A 26,947-nucleotide genomic window follows, 5' to 3' on the forward strand; every position below is an offset into this window, starting at 1 on the left:
CATAGCCAATTTGAGGACCTAAGGCAGTCACTGCATGATGCCAGTGGACTGGACACCTGGTGGAGTTTTGTAGGCTTGAGCCTGGCAGTCATGCCGATTCTTCGTACCGGCGCCTTATGTCTAGGGTCACAGAGTACTTGGGATGGTCTGCTCCCCCAGGGGATTTGTTCAGGATGATCTTACGGACATCCTCGATCTTGGTCCCCCAACTGACCCGGTACTGCCGTTTCATATGGCTCTACAGAGAAGGGTGGCGGCGGCTTGGACTGCTCCGGAGAGTCTCCCGGCAGTGGGCAAGTCTTTGTCGCGAAAATACCGTCCAGCCAGTAGCGACCCCTGCTACTTGACCAGGCACCCCACTCCGGAGAGTTTGGTGGTGCAGGCGGCTACGGCCCCAGCAAAGCAGGCGTCGTATCCTACCATCCCTCCTGATAGGGACGACAAACGTTTTGATGGCTGGGCGAAGAAAGTGTTTTCTTCAGGGGGTATGGCACTTCAGGCGGCCAACTCCGTTTGTGCCTTGTCTCGTTTCACGCACACTCTGTGGAACTGTGTTGCATTAGCGGCTGAACATATTCCTGAAGGGGACGAACGGGATTGTTTCCTTGCTATGGTCCAGGATGGCAAGGATGCCATGTGTGAGTCCGTTCAGTCTGGTTTGGACATGGCAGAATGCGTTAGCCGGTCCATGGCGGCGAGCACCGTAATACGCAGGTTTGCGTGGTTGCGGAAGTCCGGGTTTGCTTGTGATGTGCAGTCCCGGCTCCTCAACATGCCCTTTGACGGTGAACATCTTTTTGGCAGCAAGGCTGACGAGACCCTTGAGAGGTTGCAGACCTCCAAGGCTGCAGCAAAGTCGTTGGGCGCTGCAGTTCGTCAACCTCCGCCTTTTCATCCTAGGGGACAGCAATGGAGGGGAGGTTCCTTTCGTTATTACTCATCCTTTGGTAGAGCGAGAGGAGCTGTCAGTCAAAGAGGCCACTGTAGGAGTGCCAGAGGTGGAAAACAAGGTACTCGAGGTACCAAGGCCGCTCGGGCAGTTGCCTCTTTACCCTCAGGCAACACCGCAGCCGCTACCACTCAGTCATGAGGCCATGTCCCATGGTTCGCCGGTTGGGGGAAGGCTGGCGCAGCATCTGGAAAATGGCGTGCCATTACTTCAGATGTGTGGGTTCTGGAGATCATAACCCACGGCTACTGTCTTCCCTTTCGGCAGAGGCCTCACGACAATCCACCAGGGAACCTCTCTTTGAAGAGTCCGGATCCGCGCCTTGTGCAGGAATTTCAAGCCCTGCTGGAGAAAGGCACCATAGAACTGGTGCCTGTAGCGGAGAGGAACAAGGGATGGTATTCCCCTTATTTTTTGATTTCGAAGAAAGACTGGGGATTGAGACCCATCATGGACTTGCGCGGTTTGAACAAACTCCTCAGGAAGGACAAGTTCAAGATGGTTACTCTCTCTCAAGTCCTCCAGGCCCTTCAACTTCAGGACTGGTTGGTGTCGCTCGACCTCAAGGACGCTTACTTCCATGTGCCGATCCATCCCAAGCACAAGAAGTACCTGAGGTTCGCGTTTGGCGACTCGCACTTTCAATTTCGGGTCCTGCCGTTCGGATTGACCTCCGCCCTGAGGGTTTTCACCAAGCTCATGGTGGTGGTGGCAGCGCATCTCAGGAAAGTGGGGATTCATGTCTACCCCTACCTGGACGATTGGTTGATCAGGGCGCGCTCTCCCGAGCAAGTCATGGATCATCTGTCTGTCACCTGCCACTCCCTTCACAGGCTGGACTTCTCCCTCAATTTAAAGAAGTCCCATTTGACGCCAACACAGCAGCTCCAGTACATCGGAGCAGTGCTCGACACTCCCCTGGGGCAGTGTTTTCCTCCCCAGGTGAGGGCTCTTCACATTCAGCAGATGGTGCACAAGTTTCAACATGCCCAGACGCTCCCGGCGTTCGAGTTCTTGAGGTTGCTCGGCCTCATGGCATCCTGCATTCTTCTGGTGCCAGAGGCTCGACTGCGGATGAGATCTTTGCAGTGGGCACTCAAGATTCAGTGGTCACAATCCTCCGGCAGGATGTCGGACCCTGTTCAGGTGCCGCCCTCGGTTGCCCAGGACCTTTTGTGGTGGGCCGTCGAAGGCAATCTGGTGAAGGGGGCTCCATTTTGGCTTCTCTGGCCGGAGGTGACGATCGTGACGGACGCATCCCTCACGGGATGGGGGGCTCATGCCAACGAGTTGACAGTCAGTGGTCGTTGCGCTCTGTCGGAGTCCAGACTCCATATCAATCTGTTGGAGCTGAGAGCCATCAGGCTAGCCCTGAAGGCTTTTCTGCCGACTGTGCGAGGAAAGACTGTCCTGATCCTGACGGACAACATGGTGGCCATGCACTACCTCAACAAAAAAGGGGGGCAGGGTCACTTCCTCTGTGCAGGGAGGCGATGCGGTTCGAGTTCTGGGCCATCCAGCAGGAAGTTTCGATCTCGGCAGTTCATCTGGCCAGAGACGAAAACGAGACGGCGGATGCTCTGAGCAGGCAGAGCATGATCTCTCACGAGTGGGAGCTGGCTCAGGAGATCCTCCTGGAGATCTTCGCCCTTTGGGGGACCCCTCAAGTGGATCTCTTCGCCTCCAGTGTCAACCGGAAGTGCGAAAGGTTCTGCTCGCAGGACTTTCCTACAAGAGGAGCCTTGGGAGACGCGTTTGTGGTGTAGTGGTCATTCCCACTACTGTACGCGTTTCCTCCAGTACCCGTCATCCCGCAAGTGCTGCGGAGGTTACGGAAGTTCGGTTCCCGAATGATCCTCATTGATCCGGCGTCGGCCCGGAGGACGTGGTACCCGGACCTCCTCGACTTGTCCATCTGCCCTCCACGTCGTCTTCCCTACCGAGACGATCTGCTCTCACAGGAGGGGGGGTCAGGTTCTCCATCCAGAGGTCAGATCCCTCAACCTTCACGCTTGGCTTCGGAAAGGTTGAGGTATAAGGATTGGGACCTCCCTGAAGACGTGATGGAGCTGTTGCTCTCGGCCAGACGGCCAGCAACAAAGTCTCTGTATCGTTGCCGTAAGTCTTTTTTGCTTTCTTTGGCCCACAGGGGCTTGCAAGTGGGTACCATTAAAGGTTACCTGGCGGCGCTGTCCATATTTAAGCGCTCGTCTGAAGAGTGTTCCTATTTTAAAATCCCTTTAATTTCTCAGTTTTTGAAAGGGAACACTAATGTGTTCGCTCCGTCACCTTTCCAGGTGCCCGGTTGGGATTTGAACCTTGTTCTCAAGTTTCTAATGGGTGCTCCCTTTGAGCCTTTGCACTCTTGTCCTTTGAGACTGTTACCTCTTCAAACTGTATGTTTAGTTGTGGTCACTTCCGCTCTCAGAGTGAGTGAGTTACAGGCACTTTCCAGGTGCCCGGTTGGGATTTGAACCTTGTTCTCAAGTTTCTAACGGGTGCTCCTTTTGAGCCTTTGCACTCTTGTCCTTTGAGACTGTTACCTCTTCAAACTGTATTTTTAGTTGCGGTCACTTCCGCTCGCAGAGTGAGTGAGTTACAGGCACTTTCAGTTAAGCCACCCTTCACTGTGCTTCATAAGGACAGGGTTGTCCTTAGAATTCGTCCTTCCTTTCTTCCGAAGGTGGTGTCGGAATTTCATTTAGGCCAGAAGGTTGTTCTTCCGGCATTCTATCCTCTTCCACATCCTGGTAAGGAAGAGGAGAGGCTCCATAGGCTTGATCCTAGGAGAGCGTTGAGCTTTTATATTTCGCGCATGTCCCGGGTCAGAGTGGACAATCAACTTTTCATTGGTTACGCTGGAAAGCGTTTGGGACAAGCTGTGACGAAACAGACTTTGTCTCGCTGGATTGTTTTGGCCATCTTGGAGTGTTACCGCTTGGCGAGTAAGGACCCACCGGCCAGCTTGCAGGCCCATTCTACCAGGGGTATGGCTGCATCTACTGCCCTAGAGAGGGGTGTTCCTATTCGTAACCTCTGTGATGCAGCCACCTTGGCTTGAGTACATACGTTTGTACGTCACTACTCCCTCGATTCCATCCGAGGACAGGATCTGGCTTTAGGCAAGGCAGTCCTTTACTCCGCAATTTGTTTGGGCATTCTAAATTTGGTTTTCTAAATTCTTTTCCCACCTCCTTGCATTGGTAATACTTTGGGAGTCTGTCATAGATATGGAATACGTCATAGGACCCAATCCCTTCGAAGAACAAGTTACTCTCTTACCTGGTAACGTTCTTTCGATCAGGTGGTCCGACGACGTATTCCATATCGCTCCTTCCCTACCTTCCCCGCTACAGAATTTCATATGCGATTGCAGCTTACGTTTCCGCAAGGCTTTGTGTCTCTGACTGGCGGAAGACTGGTTTCACACGTTCTGGGGAAAAAACTACAACTGAGGCTATGGGTGTCGTGCGTCCTACTTATCACATCGGGTGACGTCGGCCGTCGGAGGAGGTCCTCGAGGACGGCGCATCGACGTCATCGACGCAGGATGCAGACGCCGAAAATGTTCCGAAGCAGCACAGTTGTGGTGATTACTGTCATGGATATGGAATACGTCGTCGGACCATCCCATCGAAAGAACGTTACCAGGTAAGAGAGTAACTTGTTCTTTGGGAGCGCTAATTCGGACGGAAGACGGTCTTGTCTTCCCCTCCAGCGAGAGGGTTCAGAACATGCTTTCACAGATCCCTCAATATGTAGCCAGTCGGACGGTGACGGTACGCAAAGCAACGCGCTTGCTAGGAATGATGGCATCATGCAAATACTTGGTTCCCCACGTGCGGCTGCGCATGCGTCCCATGCAAGAGTGGCTCAACAGCTAGTGGTGTCAGGCCAGCAGACAATGGGAAGATCTGGTAGTTGTCTTGCCAGCCCTCGTTCTGTCTCTGCAGTGTTGGTCAAGAGAAAACCTCTTGGGCAAAACCTTCACCACCCCTGCAATGGAAGCCACTCTCACGACAGACTCATCTCTCACGGGGTGGGGGGCTCACCTGCTTCAGCAGACGGCACACGGAGTGTGGTCCCCTCAAGTAGCATCCAATCATATAAACTTACTGGAGCTATTAGCGGTGTTCAAAGCATTGAAAGCCATTCAGATGCAGCTGCAAGGGAAGACAGTGCTGATCCTAACCGACAGCAATACAGCAATGTATTACCTGAACAAACGGGGGCACTTACTCTCCAGGGCTATCCAAGCTGTCCCAAAACATTTGGATATGGGCTCTCAAACACAAGATGTTTTTGTTGTCCCAACATGTTCCAGGGGAACTCAATCTTCTGGCAGACGTACTCAGCAGAGATTTTCCTCTGCCAGAAGAATACGAATGGCGACTGCACGAAGACATTGTGTCCAACGTCTTCGCAGAATGGGGTTTCCCAGAGATCGACCAGTTCGCTACTCAGGAGAACGCCCAATGCCAAGATTACGCCTCCAGGTACCCCCAGAACCGATCCAAGGGGAACGGTCTCTGGATAACTTGGTCGGGGAAATTTGTCTACGCTTCTCCCCCGACTCCCCTTCTCAACAAGATAGTGCACAAGATGCACCAGGAACCAGTTACCATGATACTGGTGGCCCCCATGTGGGCACGCCAACCCTGGTTCGCTCACCTGATAGAAATGTCCCTCTCCCCACCAGTCAAGCTGCCCTGCCCGTACAACATGTTGTCTCAGGCCAGGGGGGTGACCCTACACCCATGCCCACAGACTCTGAACTTGGCGGCCTGGCTCCTGAGATCATAGAGTTTGGACACCTGCAACTCCCTGAAAGGTGCATGGACATAATCAGGGAAGTGAGGAAACCTAAAAAAACGTTATTGCTATGCCAGCAAATGGAAACGTTTTGTCATCTGGTGCAATTCCAAGGGCGTCCATCCCATTGATTGCTCACCCTCACACTTTGTGTTGTATCTAACCCACCTGTTGGACTCTGGGTTAGTCTTCAATTCCCTAAAGGTTCATCTGGCTGCTCTGTCAGCCTACACCACATTACAACAAAGGTATCGGGGTGGAAAATACCGGTGATTAAAGCCTTTATGGAAGGGGTTAAGAGGATTTATCCTCCCATCTCTCACCCAACCCCTGGATGGGGATCTGAATGTGGTTTTCACCAGGCTCATGGGGGCTCCCTTTGAGCCTATGCATAAAGCAAGTCTGGAAGACCTGACTTATAAAACAGCCTTCTTAGTGGCTATCACTTCTATCAGAAGGGTTAGCGAACTGCAGGCTCTTTCTGTTTTAGACCCCTTTGTCACAGTCCACAAAGATAAGGTAGTTCTGCGCACGCACCCCAGGTTTGCGCTTAAATTCATCTCGAAGTTCCATGTGAACCAGTCAATCGAACTACCCACTTTCTTCCAGAACCCTACTAACATGGCCGAAAGAAGCCTTCACACACTAGACGTGCACAGGGCAGTCATGTTTTACCTGGAAAGAACTAAACCACTAAGGAAGACTAAACAATTCTTCGTTTCAGTGGCAGCTGGTAGAGAAGGGGACCCTGTCTCTAAAACAGCTATCTCAAGGTGGATTGTCAAATGCATCACGCTATGTTACACTCTTGCTAAGAGAGAGCAGCTCTTCAAGCCTAGAGCACACTCTACTGAAGGCACTGGGGCATCCATAGCATTCATTGCAAATGTTCCTCTTGAGTCCATTTGCAAAGCGGCAACCTGGAGTTCTGTACACACCTTTACAAAACACTATTGCCTAGACACTCATTCTAGGTCTGATTCTCAGGTGGGACAAGCAGTACCAAGACATCTTTTCTCTACTGTTCCTTCTCACAACCCACCTTCAACTCCGGGAACTGCTTGCTAGTCTATGCACAGCATGTGATTCTAAGCAGATTAACAAGCATCAGAAGACATGCATTACTTACCGTAATATCATTTCTGATTATTGTATCTGCTTAGATTGGCATGCGCCCTCCCTACCTCCCTGTTCGGGGTGGAAGGAACATAGACGTCTTACTACTTTCTCTCTTTACGTACTCACTCACTATAACCTTGGGCTCCCTCATGGCAGAAAAAATACAATCGGAGGGACCTCGGCTCGTGAGGGATTTTGGGTACTACACATGTCACGATGGGGATAGTGTTAGACACGCCTATGCCGATGTCCCCTTTTGGTCCCTGAAAGACCAGATGCAATTCTCTGCGGTTACCACTGGATGTCAGACCATATGCACAGCATGTGAATCTAAGCAGATACAATCATCAGAAATGCTATTACAGTAAGTAATGCATGTCATGCCATAGCTTTAATGATAACTCTGTGCTCTATACGTACAATTTCTATGTTCAGTCAATGTGTTTTAGCACAATGAGGCAGACTTTGTTAGAAGTTATGTCCTCTTGCTAAATGACCGAGTAATTTTGAGTGATTTTGGAGTTTTTTATTTTGTAGTATTGACCAGCCCACATGTGTCTCACGCGTTAGGTTGTATTCAAGAGCAGTGCGTCTGATCAGCGTTTCTTGAGATTCACAAGATCATCTAGCTACTGTAGGCTTTCTTTAACCTTCTTTGTATTGACATAAATGCCAGAGTTTAACCCTAGCTAGGTCTGCCAGTGTTAGACAATTTTTCACTGTCAAGATAACTTCCTTTACACCCTCTCAACGGAAGCATAGCTTGGAGGTCTCTTCCAGACTCTGGATTTGTCATGAGAAGCTTATGGGCGAAGATGGCATAGAGTTATTTACTGGTAGTTTCTCAGCAAGTTAAGCGCTTGCTACAGAAAACGGTGCCACAACTAAGCCATAGTTTAGACTCCCATCAGATAAGACCACCCGCAGGTTGATTCATGCAACCCATTTGTGGTTGCTAATAAAATGTATTATTACAGTGCTTAGAAGAGAGAGAGCATGAATTACTATATATAAATGTGATATAATAGTATTATTCTCCCGTTAAATACAGATACACCATCTGGTTTAAACTAAAGTGCAGCATTAACTTTGTGCATTTTGCTTGACCAATCGTCTTAGGTTGAGGTGCAATACATTGTGGTCCGGCAAAGTCCAGTTGCTGCTGTCTGCATGAGTGTCTGTGTGCTGGCTCTGCCCTGCTCCCTCTGCAGCATACGCTGTTTATGCTGGTATCCAGTGATTTTAGCGAATAAAAAATAACAAACAAATACTGAATTTTTAATGAAAAATATATGTGGGGGTGGGTTAAGGGGCTAAATCTGGTGGGGAGGTGGTTGAGGTGGGATTTTGAACAAGGGGAAACCGGGAAATCGTTATTTATGTTTTGGTAAAAATGCATTCTTTATTTTTGTATTTGTTAAAATCACATAGAACCGTTGATGCTGCCATGTTCTGGGTTGTGAGGGTAACTGAAGTAGTCCATCTACTGCTCCCTCGAGGCGGTCTACTCATCTGCCTGCTACTCCTGGACGCTGTTACTATTGCCTCAGAATCACAGACTTTGGCTACGCCCCCTTTTGGCCCGGCCATCGGCTCCAGGCTTCTTTAATATCGCTTCCCGGGCAAAGCCTGGCAAAGTCCAGTTGGTGCTGTCTGCAGTTGGGAAACTAATTTGTTATTCTTTACCGTTTGCCTTTTCTGTTTTTGTTTCTATTCTCATTATTTATTTCTAGCTCCAATGCGATGTTCAACAGCTGCTCCAGTATATTTCGCTGCAGCACGCCCTGCTTGCTCACTTGCTGGTTTACGCTTATTGACCATCGTAGTGCTTGCTCCAATATTGCTCCCCCAACCTGATTTCTGTCTCTCTGATATTGCTGACATGCCTCTCTCAGATTTTATTTCTTACATCCCTTCTAGTTCTGGTTCTTGCCCTTCTCTCTATAGTTATTCTAATCTTATGTGTCCTCCCTGCTCTCGTTACCCTCCACCTGTTAAAATTGCTCTCTGGAATGCACGCTCTCTTTGTAACAAATCACACTTTGTCTTATACACTCAGTTTGAATGTACACTTTCTGTGTATTACTGAGACGTGGCTCTCATCTTATAATACTGCTATCCCTGCATCCCTTTCTACCTGACACAGCTTTTGTTCACACACACCTCGGCCACTAGCCCGTGGGGGTGAACTGCTAGTCTTTATCGCTCATCTTTTGTTTCCTCTCCTAGTTCTTTGTCTCTTCCCACATTTTCTTCATTTAAATATTCACTTACCTCTTTCTCTAAACCTGAATCTCTGACTTTTTTACTTATCTATCGCCCTCCTGGTCCTGTGGGAACAGTTTGTGATATCTTGCTTTCTGCTATTTTACTCTGCTCTACTCCATGTATACTTCTCAGCGATTTCAATCTTCATCTTTCTACTACTCACTCATCTCTTCCGTTTCTTTCCATTCTTGACTCCTATCACCTTTCAATCTTTATCCACAATGTCTGTTTCTGTACACCCTGTTTACTCTTCTGATCATCTTCTATTCTTTTTTATTCTTCCTTCTCTTCTTTTACCTACTTCCCCTGGCTCTGAAGCTCTGACCTATGTTTGTCAAGATGTTTGTGCGTTTAATATACCTCTGTTTGTTTCCTCATGCATTTCGAATCTTCCTACGCATTTTTTTTTGCTGTCCTCTCCTCTGATGATGCAGCGACTAAATTGTCTTCTTCTCTTTATTCTTATCTTGATTCTCTTTACCCCACTACTTCTTGTTTCCTTCTTGTAAACCATCTCTCCATGGCTTACCCCCAATCTTCGCTCCATGCGACGAGTACTTTGCTGCCTCGAGTGACGCTGGCGTAGCTTCTTTTCTGACGCACATCAGCTGTCTTTCTCTTCCTATCACACACTATATGATGACGTTCTTCTTTCAGCTAAACGTTCATGCTATTCTGATCTTCTACAATCTCAATCTACTCATCCTAGGTGTCTGTTTCAATCACTTCTTGTCTTCCTTCTCGCCCCTTGTCATGATTATTCTCTTAACTACATTCTCGCTGCCTTTTATTTTTCTTCCTATTTTTCTTCAAAGGTGGCCACCCTTCTTGTGGCCATCGCCCCTTCCTCTACTGTCTGCTTTTCTTCCCCAGTCTTCTCATCCAACTCGATTATCCCATCTTTCTCTCAGATCTCTAATTCTGAGACTTCTTCCTTACTTGCTCGTGCCCACCCTACTGCCCTCTCCCTCTGATCGGATACCTTCTTTACTAATTCCTAACGTCTATCCCTCGCTGGTTTCCTATCTTACTGCTCTCTTTATTATTTCTCTTATTACTTCAACCTTTCCTTCCTCATTTAAACACTCTTCTATTCTTCCCATTCTAAAAAAATGTCTGAGTTTCTCGACCGTCTTGTCTATTCCCAGATTTCTACTTTTGTCACTGAAAACTCTTTTCTTCCTTGTTTCCAATCTGGCTTTCGTCCTCTCCACTCCACTGAAACTGCTCTCCTTTCTGTTGTGATTCCATGCTTTCTGCTGGTTACTCTAAACACTCTTCTCTTTTCATTCTATTTGATTTATCGGTGGCTTTTGACACTCTGGATCATAATCTTCTCCTATCTTCTATTTCTTCTTTTGGGTTCTGTGGTTTGATTTTATCTTGGTTTTGTTCATATTTATTTAACCAAACGTGTTCAGTATCTTGGACTGGGTCCTCTTCTGACACACTGCCTCTTCTTCATGGCATTCATCAAGGTTCTGTTTTAGGCCATTTCCTTTTCTCTATCTGCATACCGCCTCTTGTTGCTTTAATCTCGTCTTTTGGAATATGCTATCATTTTTATGCATAGGTCACCCACCTTTTTCTGTCCTTTTCTTCCTTTTAATCTTCTATTCATAATCATTTTACCTCTTGTCTTTTTCCCACTAATACTGTTCCTTCTCCTCCCTCTTTTGTCTCATTTCCTCCTTCACAGCTACCTATTTCATCTTCTGCTCATTTATCTTGATACTCATTTATCAATTTCTCATCACATCTCTATTACTTTACATGCTTGTCGTTATCATCTTTTTAGCATTCACAAAGCTTGTCCTTTTGTTATGTCTGATGCCAGCAAGCTTTTGATTTCTTCACTTATCTTTTCACGATTATTCCAATCCTCTATCACACTCTTTGGACTCCCTGTCTCTCGCTTGGCACCTTTAAAGTCTGTTTTCAATGCTTCTGTTTTCTCCTATACCTTCTTTCCCTTTGTGACTTAATTTCTGTGCGATTGTTTCTTGGCTGACTCCGTTTCACTCTCGTCTCAAATGTAACTTTCTCTCTTGTCTTTAAATCTCTCTATGGCCTTGTGCCCTCTTATATTTCATCTCTTGTCTCCCTTTATTCTCGTGCATGTGTTCTTTGTTCTCAGACTCAATTTCTATTATCAGTTCCTCGTACCCCCTGCGCCCAATCACGATTTTGCTTTTACTTTGATAGCTCCTTCTCACTGGAATGCTCTTGCCCTATCACTTCGTTCTATTACCTCTTACTCTCTGTTTCGTACTACTTTTAAGAGTCTTCTTCACTTTGAACGACAACCATGAATACTTTTTTTAGTTTTTAGCCCTACATTTTATTGTACTGTTAACTGTGTTCTCTGTTCAGTGTTTTTGCATAAAGCTCTATACAAGTCACAAATAAATACAAATACCACTTTTTAATAAAAAATATTTTCGAAAAGGTACCTATGCCCACCCAATAAAGCCAGCATTCAAGAGTGCAGATGCATAAAGAGCCCTTTCAATGGGAAGCAGTATTATTACTGAATAAGTAACATTTGGCATGCAATGGTTGCTTTGGAAAGCGCAGCCGGATGATGGCATGCATTTTTGTCTTACACCAGTTTGATGTTTACATTGGTGACAGGTATTTCTTGTTTTTTCAGGCACAGGGGCGAATATTTGGAAAGCTGAAAGAGGAAAATTTCTTTAATCCAAAAGAAGAGGTCAAACTTGAAGCCCACATCAAGGTGCCTTCCTCAGCTGCTGGGCGAGTAATTGGAAAGGGCGGGAAAACGGTAGGTTAACCCTGAAATTGCAAGCTTCAATACAGTTAATTCCAGGTAGCAACAACACTGCTGAACAGAGAGCAGACAACTACATTTCTGGGCGGCAAAATATCTTATTTGTAATTGCCACAAAAATTGTTGCTGCGCAAACCCCCTATTAATACAAGTGTAAATAGCATGGACAGCTATGCACAGTGCAACTACACCCGTTTGTCAGTGATCTTTAAAACTGGGCCAGATTCATAAACCTTTTTGGTGCAACAATGCGATGACTAGTCCACAAAGGGCACTTGAATGTGTGCTTCACAGATGCATGCATTCTAGTGCATCCTTTGCACATTTCCTCAAACTATGGGGCATTCCGGCCCATTTTAAGGCACATCCTGTTCTCACGAATCTAATGCACATTAAAATACATGTTCTTGACACTAATGCATGCAGTGGGACTGGCCAGCGCATCTTTTGCTCAAACTTGTAGGGGGGGAAAAAGCTCATCCTTTGTGCGTTTGCTATTTGTGTCGTTTTTCTGAATCTGGCCCAAAGAGCGCAAAATAGGGCAAACCAACTTCTCCAGAAATGTTTCCTATGTACATTGGCAGACTCATTGTGAAATGCATCCCAAACGGGTCCTATGATAGAGAGGAGCTGGTTTATCTCTGAGCAGAGACCTTCAATGACTTCTGTAGCATAGCAGATGGTTAATTGATTTCCACCTATAAATGCTGTCTTGCGCCAGGATCCTTGGAAACTAGAGTTTAGCATCATAAACTATTTTGTTATGTGAATCTCTGTGTCAAGGTGTCTGCAGAGCAAGAACTACTTGTCTGGGACCGTCAAGTGACACTCCCTTGAAATTGCCAGAATGTCTGCTTTTTACAAATGTGCCAGGCTACCTCCAAGTAATAGCACATGCTGCCCTTGGACACAATATCTGCACTCGCATGGCAAGTTTTGTGGCAGAATACAGTAAGGAATGTGGTTTGCCATTATTCGGCCTTCCGCCATTTAAAGCAAATCAAATGGGATACCTGTACTCAGTGCAGTTGGCTCCTTGCCAGCTTCAACAAGAAATATAATTTAAAGAATTTCTTATTGTTGCAAAGAGAGGCGGGGGGGGGGGGGGGGGGAGGGAGGGAGGGAGGGAGAGAGAGAGAGAGAGAGAGAGAGAGAGAACACACATTCTTACCCTTTTCCACAAGACTTAGAGTAATTCCCCACCTGCAGCACATCATAATGAAAATTCCTTGTGCAGAAAAAGTAAAATCCTGCATACATGCTTGGCTATAGCCTCATTTGAGATTGTGGCTCCCTTCTGTCTGTTAAATACATTTTTTAGATTTAACCGCATTTCATCTTGGTCCTTGACCTCTGCCGCTACCATCTTCTCGGGTCATCCACTTACATTATTTGATTCCTGGTTCCAAATGATACCTTTAACCATCAAATTGAAGTTATGCAACTTCAGTCAAGAACAGTTTCTGAAGGTTTCAAGCATCTCCTTCAGCGCTTTGGCCCTAACCACCCTTCCTTCTGATGGGTGCACTCTAAAAACACATTTTCCTTAGCAATAGGGTTGTCTAGTTGTCCTTGATCTTAAGGTTTGTGACTCAATGGGATCTCCAGGATACTGATTATTGGAAGCAAAAGTTAGGCAAAGCTTCAAGTGAAAAGACCTAGGATTTCCCTCTTTGTGGGGGAGATGAGGATAGGGCTGCTAGGCAGGTTCTGCCAAACAGAGAAAGTGTTGGGGACATAGGGGTTGAGCCGGTAAAGCCAGCACAGTTTTTGGGACTCCTGGTGGACACTGGGGCTTTTGCGGGATGTATTCAGCACCAGCCTGTGCCCTTCTGCCTGTCTAGTGTGCAGAGACATGTGGACCTGAGAGCCAATGGGGCAATTCTGGAGGCCCGGATGAGAAGAAGAGGACCAGAGACCATCGAGCTAGGAGACCAGAAAGAAGTTCTGGGAAACTGAAACCCTCTGTGTCCTCGATTGTGAGTGACTTTTAAACTGATAATCTACCTGGCAAGGGGCCGTGGATTTCGATTTGCAAGCTAAAGACTTAGACTATTCATGCCAAGGAGAAAAAGCCATTTTATTGAACCTTGTGTTGCATTTGCATGTGTTTACACAGTCCTGCAGTCCAGCTGATCTTACTCTGCTTCATAACACTACTGGTATTACTCTGCTTCTAGACAGTACGCAGCCTCTCCCTGAGATGTCCAGTTTAATTCTTGCTGCTTTCTCCTGCTATTACTAGATTGCGCATGGGAGGTCAACAACCTATGAAGCATGTGATTTAAACAGCGTAAATGGCAGCCTCAGCACCTACCCCACACGAGGGATTAACAAGTGTTTGGCACATTAATTAATGCAAGACTTTGGAGAATTACTTTACAGACCTTCTCAAGCATATCCAACATCTCCTATCAACACTAGCCCCTCCTATAGTAATCCTTTTGTTTGGGTTCAAAAGTATTTTATTAGTGTTGATAATTAGATAATCCTTATCTATGTATAGTAAATCTCAACATCAGTCAGTTGTACACAAGGAACAGTCTCACAATCAGTTCACAATGGGAATCGAGTATAGATGCAAAACTGTGGCTTATGCATATGTGCTTTTTCCCAGCCCTCCAGCTCCATCCTCTTTTTTGTTGGAGATGTGACAGGAGTATTGCACCCCAAAGATTATCAGTAAGATAATCAAAGAAGAGTCCACACAAGGTCCATGAAATAAACAGTTGTACACAGCACATCGGAGAAGTATAACAGTCCCATCCCACTTATTTCAAGCCCGACCTAGAATTGATCAAGTTTGAAGGTCAAACAGGTTAGGTGTTCCGAGAGGCGCAGGGCAGAGTACTGCTCCGTGTTCCTTACCGAAGTAATCCAGAAGCTTCTGGACAGAAGGAAACATGTTTGTGTCATTATTTGTGTTACTGATCAGTTTTTTACATTGCTAACCAGTGCCAGAGCTTAAACCACTTCAGATCTATGTATGGAGCATCCCCTTTTCTCCAGCATGCTTCTGGTTCTATGTCTAAATCCCACTTGTTGAAAGCTGCATCCAAAACTAGCTGCCTTTTTATGCCTATATAGACCGGCCTTTAACGGGTGACAAATGCCGATTTCAATGTTTATTTTCTTCCACCAAACGTTACTTGGAGGCGATCACCTACCTGCCCCCACCTTCTCCACGCTGGCAGCATTTTCTTTTCATCGGGGGCTGTCACCCTCCTAACACCCATTTCCCCCCACCACAAACATTGGGCCCCCGCCCCCTCAAAACACACGCAATCTACGCCCACGACTTCACTCTTCTAGTCCTCTGGGGAAGGGCCTGTTAGCCCTTGCACGCACTTTTATGCAGCATGGAGTGGGGCTGGCCTCGGTATCGCTGTCTTTTTTACCTCCGATCTATAGATCGAGGGCATAAGACTCTTGTCATAGCCCTATCACTAGCTTGTCAGCCAACATCATGGCAGTGGCCACTTTCCATGCAGGTGAGTAAATAAGCTAAACATTTCTAATAGGTAGCCCGATGGACTACATTTGATAAACCTTCTCCCTCTATAATGGTTCTAACCAACTCTTTCCAAAACGGTTCCTGCTTGTGGCACTCCCACTAAACTTGCAACACAAGCTCAATCCCTCTGAAATTCCTCCAGCATTCTTCGTTCTATTTAGGTGAAATATTGGCTACCCTCTGTGATAATATATGACCGAAGTACACATTTATGAGCGATTTCCCTGAAATGGATGCACATGGTTGACTTCTTAGCCTGTCACAAAATGCATTCCCTATCCTACTCAGTTAGCTCCTATATCAGTCTGCATGCCACTTCTCCAGCATCACTTCATAGGAGGTGATAGCAGTATCATACAAATGCCAGATGGCAGAAAATAAGACTTAGGTTAGGTACTATTGATGATTAGCTCAAAAAAGGGCAAGGTGGCTCTAGAAGCTGCTGCTTTCATAGCTGAATGCTGAACTCTGTGTCAAACTTTGTAGGTAGTATAATCGATCTGATTCTGGTGTGAAGTCGCTGGTACATTCTGATAATGATGTAATCCTCCCTTCAGTAATCATGTTGTAGATGCACCACCCCATGTGTTCTCTCCATCGTAAAAAGGTATTTGGAAGCAATGCAGGCACAATGAGGGGAATGAGGTCAGGCCAAGTGGAATACGGAAATTATTCCATACCTCCAAGTTTGAACTGGTCGCTGGGGTTATATTTACCGAACAGGGGTGGTCACATGGTAACTATCTCAATGCCGTTTTCATCTCTGCTGACTGCATCGTTGCCAGGCACCACATTGCAATGCCTCATTAAATGGTCAAGGACTCTGGCACGTAATATGGAGACATATTTGGAGCCAACCTTGATGATCTGAATGGGACTGAAGGAGTGGCTTTTTCTGTCCCTGATAATGGAGGCATTTTATCCAGCTGCAATCATGAAATATGGTGGTGCCTTTCAGACTTCCTTCAGGACCCCTTGTGAGTGTGCAGAGGTTCCACGACCAATCCACTGTCAATCAGGTCAAAAAGAAGGGTGTGTTCCAACCTATATCCTCACTAGTGCTTGGTGACACAGCAGCAAGAGAACATATTGGTAGGGTTACCACTGACTGGCCTGGCTGTGTTAACCTGATCTTGCTTCCGAGGCCTATGAAAAGGTCATTGACCTGCCTGTCGGAGAGAAAGGCGATATCCGCTTACCCAAGTTGAACCCTTGAACAAATGTAACTCTGGGGCAGAGGCAGTAAAGGCCTTGACTATCTTATCCATGAAGCATCCTGCGACCCATTCCCGGCTGTTGACTTTGAGATTTGACTGGTCGAGATCATTTAAGGAGTTTCATGGCCTCTTTAACAGAATAAGTCTGCAGGATAGGCATAGCAATGACAAGAGAAGAAAACTGAACAGAATGTGAAGCAGGCGCCCTTCCTAGGCTGGCGCCTGCGGCTTGGCGATGGACGCCGCTGCACTTAACATTCCACCACCCGACGGTGAGTGTGGGGGTGCCTGCTGGGGTTGGCTGACCTTGTCTGTGCATGGCTTGACTCGCCACCGCAGCTGCTGCTAGTGCGGTGGTGGGGGTGCCGCTCTGAGCCATCTGTGCTCTGCTGGGCGCTCCTGCTACTGGCACGAACCTGGGACGTGCACTAATTTGCAGTCTGCGGGCTGCTTCATATCCCTGGAGCAGGGCTGTATCCCTTTTCCATTTCCTTCTGTGCCGAGCTGTGTTACGTGATCCTGGTCAGGTCCCCAAGCTTGCATGGGATACCCTACCTGCCTTTGATGTTGTCTTGCAGCAAGGGTCTGCCCTTTTGGCTGCAGATCTTGTGAGACTCCTACGCCTTTGGTGGCCCGGCAACCACAAACAACTTTGCAAAGAGTGCGACTAACGTTATTCAAGGACACTGAGGGCATGCACTATTGATTTCTCAATACAGCGTTCAAACATACTGCAATTAACCCCCTATAGCACGCTACACGCTGTTTTACCTGGCAGTGCCTTATGATACAGTACATTGAGAATTGTAGACATCATGGTGAATCCTGAAAAGTAGGCTAAAATGGACCAGTTCCCCAAACTGGACACCACTCTACCTTCCATTTCTTCTCCTGCCTGACGTGTTTCAGCTTGATGTTGCTGCCCTCAACCAGACCCTACTGGCACTTAAAAGTAGCACAGACACATTAGGCACGAAGATTGATACCCTCACTTGTAAAGTAGAGGTTTCAGCGGTCCAGATTGACAAACTTTTCAGCCGCATGACCATAGCGGAAACCCGAATCAGCGAGGGGGAGGATAAGGTATCTGTGCTTACAAAGCGAGGTATCTTTTCTGCAGCAAATTGTGAAAGAATCACAGCTAAGAATGATGATCTGGAGGGGAGATCCCGACACAATAATGTGCACATTCTAGGAATTCCTGAGTCCACCTCTATTGAGCACATGGAGAAATTTGTTGAAAAGCTGCTCCTGGAGATTTTGGGGGACCCCCTGGTTTCCAAAATATTCCTCGTGGAGCGAGCACACTGCTCCCTAGTGGCTAAACCTCCCGTCTCTCCCCACCCCCCACCAGGGCACCTGAGAGACCCATAATTGCACATATTTTCAAATATCGTGACCGAGAAGTCATCGGAACGCAGTGAGCTACGGTTGGGCAGGGAGGTAGTTTGACTCTTTCCAGACTTAAACCCGCATGTCCATGACCAGAGAAAGACCGTTCAAGTGGCAAAAACATCCTGATACGCAATGCGATGTTGTTCACCACCAAGCTGTGCGTGATACATAGGGGAAAGCTATTTTCTACACCACTCCTGAGGCGGCTGAACAGTTTGCTCATGAACTGCGAGCCCCTGCGGGTACCCCAACCAATCTCCTCGGGTCTAGCTCATCCGTACATTATTTACAAGTGTATCACAAGACCTTACATTCTGTGTCCTCAATTTTGACCTGCCTGCCGGGAGGCTAAATACAGGATGGATAAAGCCCACTACATTTGTAGCCTATTGGGAGCCTGTGGCGCACTTTTTCTGCAGATACTGTGGGTGTGGTGTGGTTCAGTTGTTGTTTGAACTGTATGGTTATGGGGTGATGCCGCTATGTTGAGGTTTCTGCTGTGGGAGGGCGACAGAGTTGTATTGTTTGAACGGAGGGGGGGCACTGCAGTGGTAATACTTGGCTCTACTATATCTCACTTCTCCAGCATGGGGTCTGGCATGGATTCACATGCTCATGAATATTCCCCGTCGTCAGGCTGGGAATCCTCGGTAAAGAAAAAACCAGTATCAGTTTTGTTTCTGATCTGTCTTTCGTAGTAATAACCAATCACTGATCTCTGCGTCATACTGACCACAGCCAATGACTGCCCTCTACCTAAGCCCCGCCTCTGGCAGCCATCTTCAGATTTTTACCGCACGTTCATGTGTTGGGATCCTCGTGCTATTGCTCTCGAGCGTTAGTGCTATTTTTTTCACGTTTTTTCTCAAAAACTTCGTTTTTTCGGTCAAAAGAGCCTCAAGCTCCACCGACTCTCCATCCGATCAACGGGGACCCGTGTCGGATTCGTCTGTGCCCCTCAAGGGTGAAGATTTCATCGAGCTACGCTTTTGGAGGACTCCAGAAGTTTCTCAGGCCCGGTCATGGCCCAGGAGAAGGGAAGCTCGACGCCTGGAAAGCTGTTCAGGGTCTGCCCTGGATGCCAGCTGCAGAACGTCTTCAAGGAGGACGAACACTCTTTTTGTCTTTACTGCCTACATGAGGACAAGACGCACGTGGAGAAGGACTGTGCGTTTTGCGGCAACATGTCGGAGCGGACCATGAAGGACCGCCATCAACGTCTCGCCAACTGGCTAGAAGGGAAGAGCCCGTCCGGCGAGAAGAAGAGGAAGAAATCCGAGCGGTCTTCTAAGACCTTTGAGGACGCCCCGGCGACGGGGGTCCAACATAAGGCCAAGCACCGCGAGTCCGCTGGCACCGGGAGCGCCGAACGGTCGGGCTCTACGGGCGCCAGGCAGGGCGCACCCTCCCCGGTACCATCAACCACGAGCCAACGCTCTGGGTCGGGTAAGAGGAAGGCCGAGCACCCGGCGAAGCTCCTGGAGAGGCCCCGGTCGAGCTCGAAGGCGGAGGGGGAGCGAGGCAGTGTCCCCCCCCTCAAGGATAAGGCGGTGAGCGCACCTAAGGTGGTGAAGGCCTTAATCCATCCGGCCAAGCCCTCTATCGAAACTGTCGCGGCGGCCCTGGCTCAGCCTGTGGAGGCTACACCAGTGGTGGCGACCTCGGGGCTCAGAGTCTCCCTGCCACCTCGGAGGGAGTCCTCTTTTGTGCCCATCGATAGGACCCCTGTGAAATCCCCCGAGGGGAAGAAAAAGGGGGGGCAGGGCGTCGTCGTAGATTCGGCTTCAACCTCGGAGGAGGAGCTGGTCCAGGTCTTAAGCCACGGCCTCGGCGTGGAAGAAGACCGGCCCCTGATCGCCCGTCGGATTCCCCTCTGCCAGCGCCGCAAGACAACTCGGCGGCCATTTTGTTGGCTATACAGTCCTTATGCTCAGAGATAAGGACGAGACTACCGTTGCCGACGGAGGAACCTCCCCCGTCGGGGGACCCAGAACCGGGACCTTCTGGTGTTCCCCCTACCAAGAAAAGAAGGATCCACCCTCCACCTCCTTTTCAGCCGTCGCGCCCCGTCCAGCCCTCCTCCCCGTCCACCCGAGGGGATGATACGGGGACTGACACGGCAGCGACGGGTACGGACGACGAGGTATACGACGAGGATCTGCCGTCGTCACCTCCCACCAGGGCTTCTCCGCCCGACGAGATTGGATCGTTCCACTCCATGATCGCTAGGGCATCCGAGCTTTTCCAACTCTGCCCTGAGGAGAAGAAAAAGGAAGGATTCCTTTATCAACGGCGCGAGGCCAAGAGGAAGACTGTCCTCGCAGTGCCTCTATTGGATGACATTTGGGATGAGGGCCTCACCCTCCTCAAGAACCCTTCCACGACGCCAGCTAGAAGAGACCGGTATGAGAAGAAGTACCGGGTCCCGGACACGGCCCCCCTGTGCCTCCGGGCGCAGCCTACCCCGGACTCCGTCGTCTCCGCGGCGGCCAGGAAGAAAGCGGGGGGGGGGTGCGGGCTCCACATCGACTTCCCCACCGGACGGCGAGGGAAAGAAATTGGACGCTATGGGATGCAGAGTCATCTCGTCTGCAGCGACGCCGATTAAGGCGGCCAACGCCTTGGCTATCGTGGCCCGCTACGACAGGGAGCTCTGGTACAAACTGGCTCCCCTGCTGGACTTCCTGCCGGACGACAAGAGGGCAGAGGCCCTGGAGATCCTGCAGGAAGGTGAGGTGGCTTCGGACCACGCCATTACCGTTGCGACGGACATCGCCGACACTGGTTTCCGCCAGTTGGGCAACGGCGTTTGCCTTAGGCGGCGTGGATGGCTCAAGGCTACGGACTTCCGTCAAGACGTTCAGACCAGAGTCCTGGACATGCCCTTCGATGGGAACAACCTGTTTGGGAAAACAGTGGACGATTCCCTTCAGGACATTAAAGCGGACACTGAGACGGCCCGGGCCCTTGGAGTTCTGCAACAACGACGGACGCCCTTTCGGAGCAGCGGAGGCAAGGGCGCCTCCAAAGGTTCCGGCGGCGGTTTCTCCACCTACCGTCAAGCGACCCGCTCGTCGTCTCAGGAGGCCTACAGAGGACGAGGCAAGTCTGGCGGACCCCGCCGTCGTCGCCAAGGAGGTCAAGGCAGCAAAGCCTCGTCGAAGCAGGATTGAACCGGCCGTGGGGTCGGGCCCCCACCGAAGCACCCCGGTGGGAGGCCGGCTGGCGAGCTTCGTCAGCGTATGGGAGTCCATCTCCACCGACCGTTGGGTGCTGGACGCCTTGGCCCAGGGCCACGCGCTCGAGTTTCAAAGAAGGTGTCCGCGCGTCCCCCCCCCCCGTGGCCAGGAAAGAACTTCACTTCCCTCAACTTCTCCTGGAGGTAAAGGCGATGCTCAGGAAGGGCGCCATCGAACTCGTCCCAAAGAGGCTTCGGGGCTCCGGAGTTTACTCGAGATACTTCCTCGTGAAGAAGAAGACGGGGGATGGCGCCCCATCCTGGACCTGCGACGTCTGAACAAGTTCATCAAGGCGCAGAAGTTCCGGATGGTCACCCTCCAGCACGTCCTGGGTCAGCTGGAGGAAGGAGACTTCCTGTCGTCGTTGGATTTGGAGGATGCCTACTTCCATATTCCCATCCTAAAGGGGCACCGAAAATTCCTCAGGTTTGTGGTCCAAGGGCGTCATTACCAGTTCAAAGCCCTCCCCTTCGGACTACGGTCGGCACCCAGGGTATTCACCAAGTGCCTCGCACCGGTGGCGGCGCAGCTGCGCCGCGAGGGGTGTCCACGTCTACCCCTACCTGGACGACTGGCTCATCCGAGCCAGGACGAGGGAGCTCGCCGTGGTTCACACGGCAAGGACCGTCCAACTTCTCACGGACCTGGGATTCTCCGTGAACTACGCCAAATCCCACCTGGTACCCGCGCAAGACGCTCTGGTTCTGGGAGCGAGGCTCAACGCAGTGTCCCTTCTGGCATCCCCGTCGGAGGAGAGGACCAGGACCATCCTGGGCAAGGTGCAGCGGATGTTGGTGGCCGACGCGGCCAAGGTGAGGTCCATCAAGTCCCTCCTCGGAATGATGTCTTCCTGCATCTACCTCATTCCCATGTGCAGGCTCCGGAAGCACCCGTTGCAGGAGTTCCTGGACGCGTGCTGGATCCAAACGACGGGCAGCTTCGAGGAAAGGATCACACTCGACGAGAGTTTCCGACGAGCGATCCGGTGGTGGGGCACCCGCGCGCATCTGATGGCGGGCATGGACTTCCAGACCCCAGCCCACCAGGAGACAGTGACCACGGATGCCTCCCTGGAAGGGTGGGGAGCGCACACCGAAAATCTGCACGCAAGAGGCCTTTGGCTCCCGACGGAGAAATCCCTACATATCAACGTCCTGGAGCTCCGTGCAGTGTTTTGGGCCCTCAGGTCCTTCCTTCCGTCCCTCAAGGGCAAGGTGGTGAGGTTCTTCACCGACAACACCACCACCATGTTTTACATCAGGAAACAGGGCGGAACCAGGTCCCCAGCACTGTCCAAGGAGGCGCAGGACCTGTGGCATTGGGCCGTCGCCCAAAGGATATTTCTGGTGCCGTTTCATCTGGCAGGGATAAAAAAACACCATCGCCGACTCACTCAGCAGGGAGCTGCGCTCGTGCCACGAGTGGGAGCTACGGCAGGATCTAGTGGATCGCCTCTTCCGACGGTGGGGCACACCCCAGATCGACCTGTTCGCGACGGCGACGAACTCCAAGTGCCGGAGGTTCGCCAGCAGGTTTCCCCAGGCGAGGAGCATGGGCGATGCTTTCTCGTTCCCCTGGGAGGGCCTGTTCCTCTACGCGTTCCCTCCTTTGCCACTGCTATCCGGCTCGTCAACCAGCTCAAGAGGTCACGGTGCAGGATGATCCTCGTCGCACCTGCGTGGCCGAGGCAGATATGGTTCCCGGACCTTCTGGACTTGTCAGCGTCCCCGCCAATCAAGCTGCCGGTGGACGCGGATCTACTCTCCAGGGAAGGAGGCGCCATCCTCCACCACGACCCGAAATCGCTGAACTTGCAGGCCTGGCTCCTGCAGCGCTAGAGTTTGGAGGATACGAAATACCGGCCGACTGCAGAGAGGTTCCTGCAAAGGCCAGGGCGTCCTCGACTCTTAAATGCTACGGACACAAATGGAAGAGGTTCTCTGTCTGGTGCCACGCACAGAAGATTAACCCTCTTCGGATTACGGCTCCCCAAGTACTGCCGTACCTGCTGACGCTGGCCAAAGCTGGACTGGCACACGCGTCCATCAAGATTCATCTTGCTGCGATCTCCCGATACACCAGGACCACGGGGCGGACGTCCTTGTGGTCTCATCGTCTGGTGAAAGAGTTCATGAAGGGACTGTTCAGATCGTTCCCGCCAGTGAAGGCCCCGGCCCCGGCGTGGGAGCTCAACGTGGTGCTGACCAAGCTCATGGGACCTCCGTTCGAGCCTCTGCACTCGGCTCCGTTGAAATTTCTGTCGTGGAAAACAGCGTTTCTTGTGGCCATCACCTCCGCACGACGAGTGGGAGAGATCCAGGCCTTTTCCTGCAAGGCCCCGTACTTGACTTTTCACGACACGAGGGTAGTGCTCAGGACGCACCCCTCCTTCATGCCCAAGGTACCGTCAGACTTCCATCTCAACGAACCCTTGGTGTTGCCTGTGTTCTTCCCGTCGCCTTCGTCGCCGGCTGAGAGGACTTTGCACTCGCTGGATGTGGCTAGAGCGCTGAAGTTCTACGTGGACCGCACGAAGTGTTTTCGGAAGACGTCACAACTCTTTGTGAACTTTGGACCTGTCAATCAGGGGAAGGCTCTCTCGAAGGCTTCCATTTCCAGATGGCTCTCCGGCTGTATCATGTACTGTCACCGGTTGGCAAACCGACCGCTGCCTGGCCGTCCGAGAGCCCATTCCACCAGAGCGATCGCAGCTACCACGGCGTTCCTATCTGGTGTGCCCCTGCTGGACATATGCAGGGCTGCTACGTGGAGGTCGACGCACACCTTCACGAAATTCTACTGCGTCGATCGGGATTCCAGGGAGGAGTCCAGGGTCGGCCAAGCAGTGCTGCGCAATGTGTTCGCCTAAGGTGAGGCTGGTGAGGAGGTAAGAATTGCTTAATGTTGAGTTTGATGTAATGCTTAATGTTGAGCCTTTGCCACCTCCCGTGGTTGTGCATGTGTGTACTGCTATGTATTCTTTATTCATGAGCATGTGAATCCATGCCAGACCCCATGCTGGAGAAGGAACAAGTTACTTACCTGTAACTGTTGTTCTTCAGCATGGGTCTGGCATGGATTCACATGCGAACCCTCCCGCCTACCCCTCTGCCGCTCTTCACTTGGTCATACTGCCACTTCACGTGCTACCAAATCTGAAGATGGCTGCCAGAGGAGGGGCTTAGGTAGAGGGCAGTCATTGGCTGTGGTCAGTATGACGCAGAGATCAGTGATTGGTTACTACTACCAAAGACAGATCAGAAACGAAACTGATACTGATTTTTTCTTTACCGAGGATTCCCAGCCTGACGACGGGGAATATTCATGAGCATGTGAATCCATGCCAGACCCATGCTGGAGAACAACAGTTACAGGTAAGTAACTTGTTCCTTATATACACTGCTCACTATAGTTTAAACTCCATGAACAGATTGAGGATGTAGAGGGTTGTTTCTTGCTATTAGCTGGGGAAATGCTGGTCCTCTGGGTTCTTATTATAAATATTTAATCCCCGAATACTGATTCCTCTGGGTTTTTTCAAGAATGTGCTAGCTACTTGCATAAGTTCCCAGACTACGAAATTATGGGGGAAGGGGACTTCAATATGCACTGTTCTTGGCCCCTTGACATATCCAAGGCACAGAAAGTCACACTGCCTAAGGCCGCGGTTAAGTGGCTAGACGTGGTGGAATATCACACGCTACATGTGTGGAGAGTCCTACATCCGTCTACCAGGGAATACTCCTTTTATTCTGGGGTCCATGGTAGTTCTTCTAGGATCGATTATGTAATGGTTACTCCCACCTTGCTTCATGTTGTAACAGATGCACAGATCCTCACAAGCTCCCTGTTGGATCACTCCCCAGTAAAGATCCTTTTTTCATGTCCCCCAACAGGTTCCTACAGTGGCCGTTCAGGGCGCGTGCATTGGAGGATACGCTCTTCCGCGAAGATATTAGGCAGGACATACAAACATACTTTGAGACCAATGTGGGCATTGTCCCAGATGACAGGGTGGTGTGGGAAGCCTTCATGGTGTTTTATCAGAGGATGCTGTGTGTCTAGAGAGGGTGTTGTGGTGAAAGCTATTCAGGGATCTATTTCAGGATGTTTACAGCATATCAAGAAGCTTGAGGTGCAACAGGGGACACCGGACTCCCCCCTTGATTCGAGAATTTCTTAAGTGACAATGTTTAGAATTATGGCATCTTTTGGACCAGGAGGAGAGATTTCTGGGAGACCCTATTAGAGCGACGGCATACAGGGAAGGGGACCGCCCCTCCCGCACACTGTCATGGGCGATCAGACGGGAGCGCCTACACGCAGACATTGTGGAGATCAAGGACCCCAACTGGGTCATCAGCAAAGATACACTGGGGATTAACGCAACGTACAAACAATACTATGAGCAATTGTACACCACAGAACTACGGGCTGGACATGATAATATATATCACAGTATCTGGATCAGGTAGCCCTGGGATGGTTAAACCCGGTAGCGGGGGAACAACTGAATGTACCGCCCTCAGTAGAAGAAATGTGCCCCATTCTCTCCCTCCCTAATGGTAAAGCACCAGGTTCAGACAGGCCATGACCTGATTGCCTCCCACCTCTGCCACATGTATGAGGAAGCTGTTAGGGAGAATTCTCTTTAAAGGCTAATTTCCCTTACCTATAGAGTCCCCCAGCAGCTTTACTGGATCTCCAAGGTTTCTTTTTTTTTTCTCCTGCTAAGAGTGAGACTCTTTTTCCCACTCTTAGGCATATTCTGGATGTGTGTTTGAGGCTATTTTTGTGCGTATGGTCTATGGGGTTTTTCTCACCCCCCTAGGTATCATCTTATTCATGTGTGTTACACAGCACACTCCATGCAGTAACACATAGTGACCCCCGCAAACATAGACTCCATACCCTGGGACTGACTACTGCCTTTCAGGGCATACAAAGTTACCATTGGCTTTGCTAATCAATAGTTAGAACAAAACCAGTACAACCCATCTTACTATGGAGGTACTGGGAAGGGTTAATAGTTTTTCCCTGGTGTTGATTTTCGAGAGGGTACTGTCCAGTCCCTCTCTCCAAAGTTTCTGGCAGGTGGCAGTGGTTACTACCATTAATATTTGGCCGCAAATATTTTCCTATGGAATTTTCCCATTGTTCGAGGCTACACTGTTTGATAGCCTTTAACATACCAACGGTTTATCTTTTTATTAACTTTACTCTGGTGTTTTTTAAATTTTTTTGCCAGATCTTTGATAATATTTCTTTCTTGTGTCGCTCTCTGTAATCCAAACCGAGGTCGGGGCCCTTTGTTCGTCCTTTTGGCGGGCTTCTGGACAGAAGCCCTCCTTCAGGCGCCAGTGAGTCTGGGGTAGACAGGATGTGTGGGAGGGGGAGTAGGCACCCTGGACAGGGTTGCCTAAGCAACCCAAGTCTCACTCTGCCCTGATAGGCTGCGGGGTTATCCCACCAGGATAACCACCCCGCTGTGTGAGTGACAGCTAGGCTGTATGAATGGGGGGTTTTCTACATAAAAGCAGGGATCTGAGCACTGGAGGACAAGGCGTCGCCACTGGACCTGAGAAATCCGAAGAGGAGAGAAGCCGAAGACATCTGCAGCGACTGAACCACCGGTGAAGCCCT

The 26,947-nt window shown here is 49.7% G+C and overlaps 1 protein-coding gene across 2 annotated transcripts in view; it reads left to right on the plus strand.

Moving 5' to 3' along the window:
• IGF2BP2 (insulin like growth factor 2 mRNA binding protein 2) overlaps positions 1–26,947 on the plus strand; it is a 1,316,273-nt gene that overhangs the window by 1,122,855 nt on the left and 166,471 nt on the right. For both annotated transcript variants that reach the window (XM_069615761.1, XM_069615762.1), the window contains one exon: positions 11,802–11,933. In XM_069615761.1, the coding sequence (XP_069471862.1) occupies positions 11,802–11,933 (132 nt within the window). The remainder of the gene's footprint in view (positions 1–11,801; positions 11,934–26,947) is intronic.

The sequence above is a fragment of the Ambystoma mexicanum genome, chromosome 9 (genome assembly GCF_040938575.1).
Source record: "Ambystoma mexicanum isolate Mex_15411 chromosome 9, UKY_AmexF1_1, whole genome shotgun sequence".
NCBI lineage: Eukaryota > Metazoa > Chordata > Amphibia > Caudata > Ambystomatidae > Ambystoma > Ambystoma mexicanum.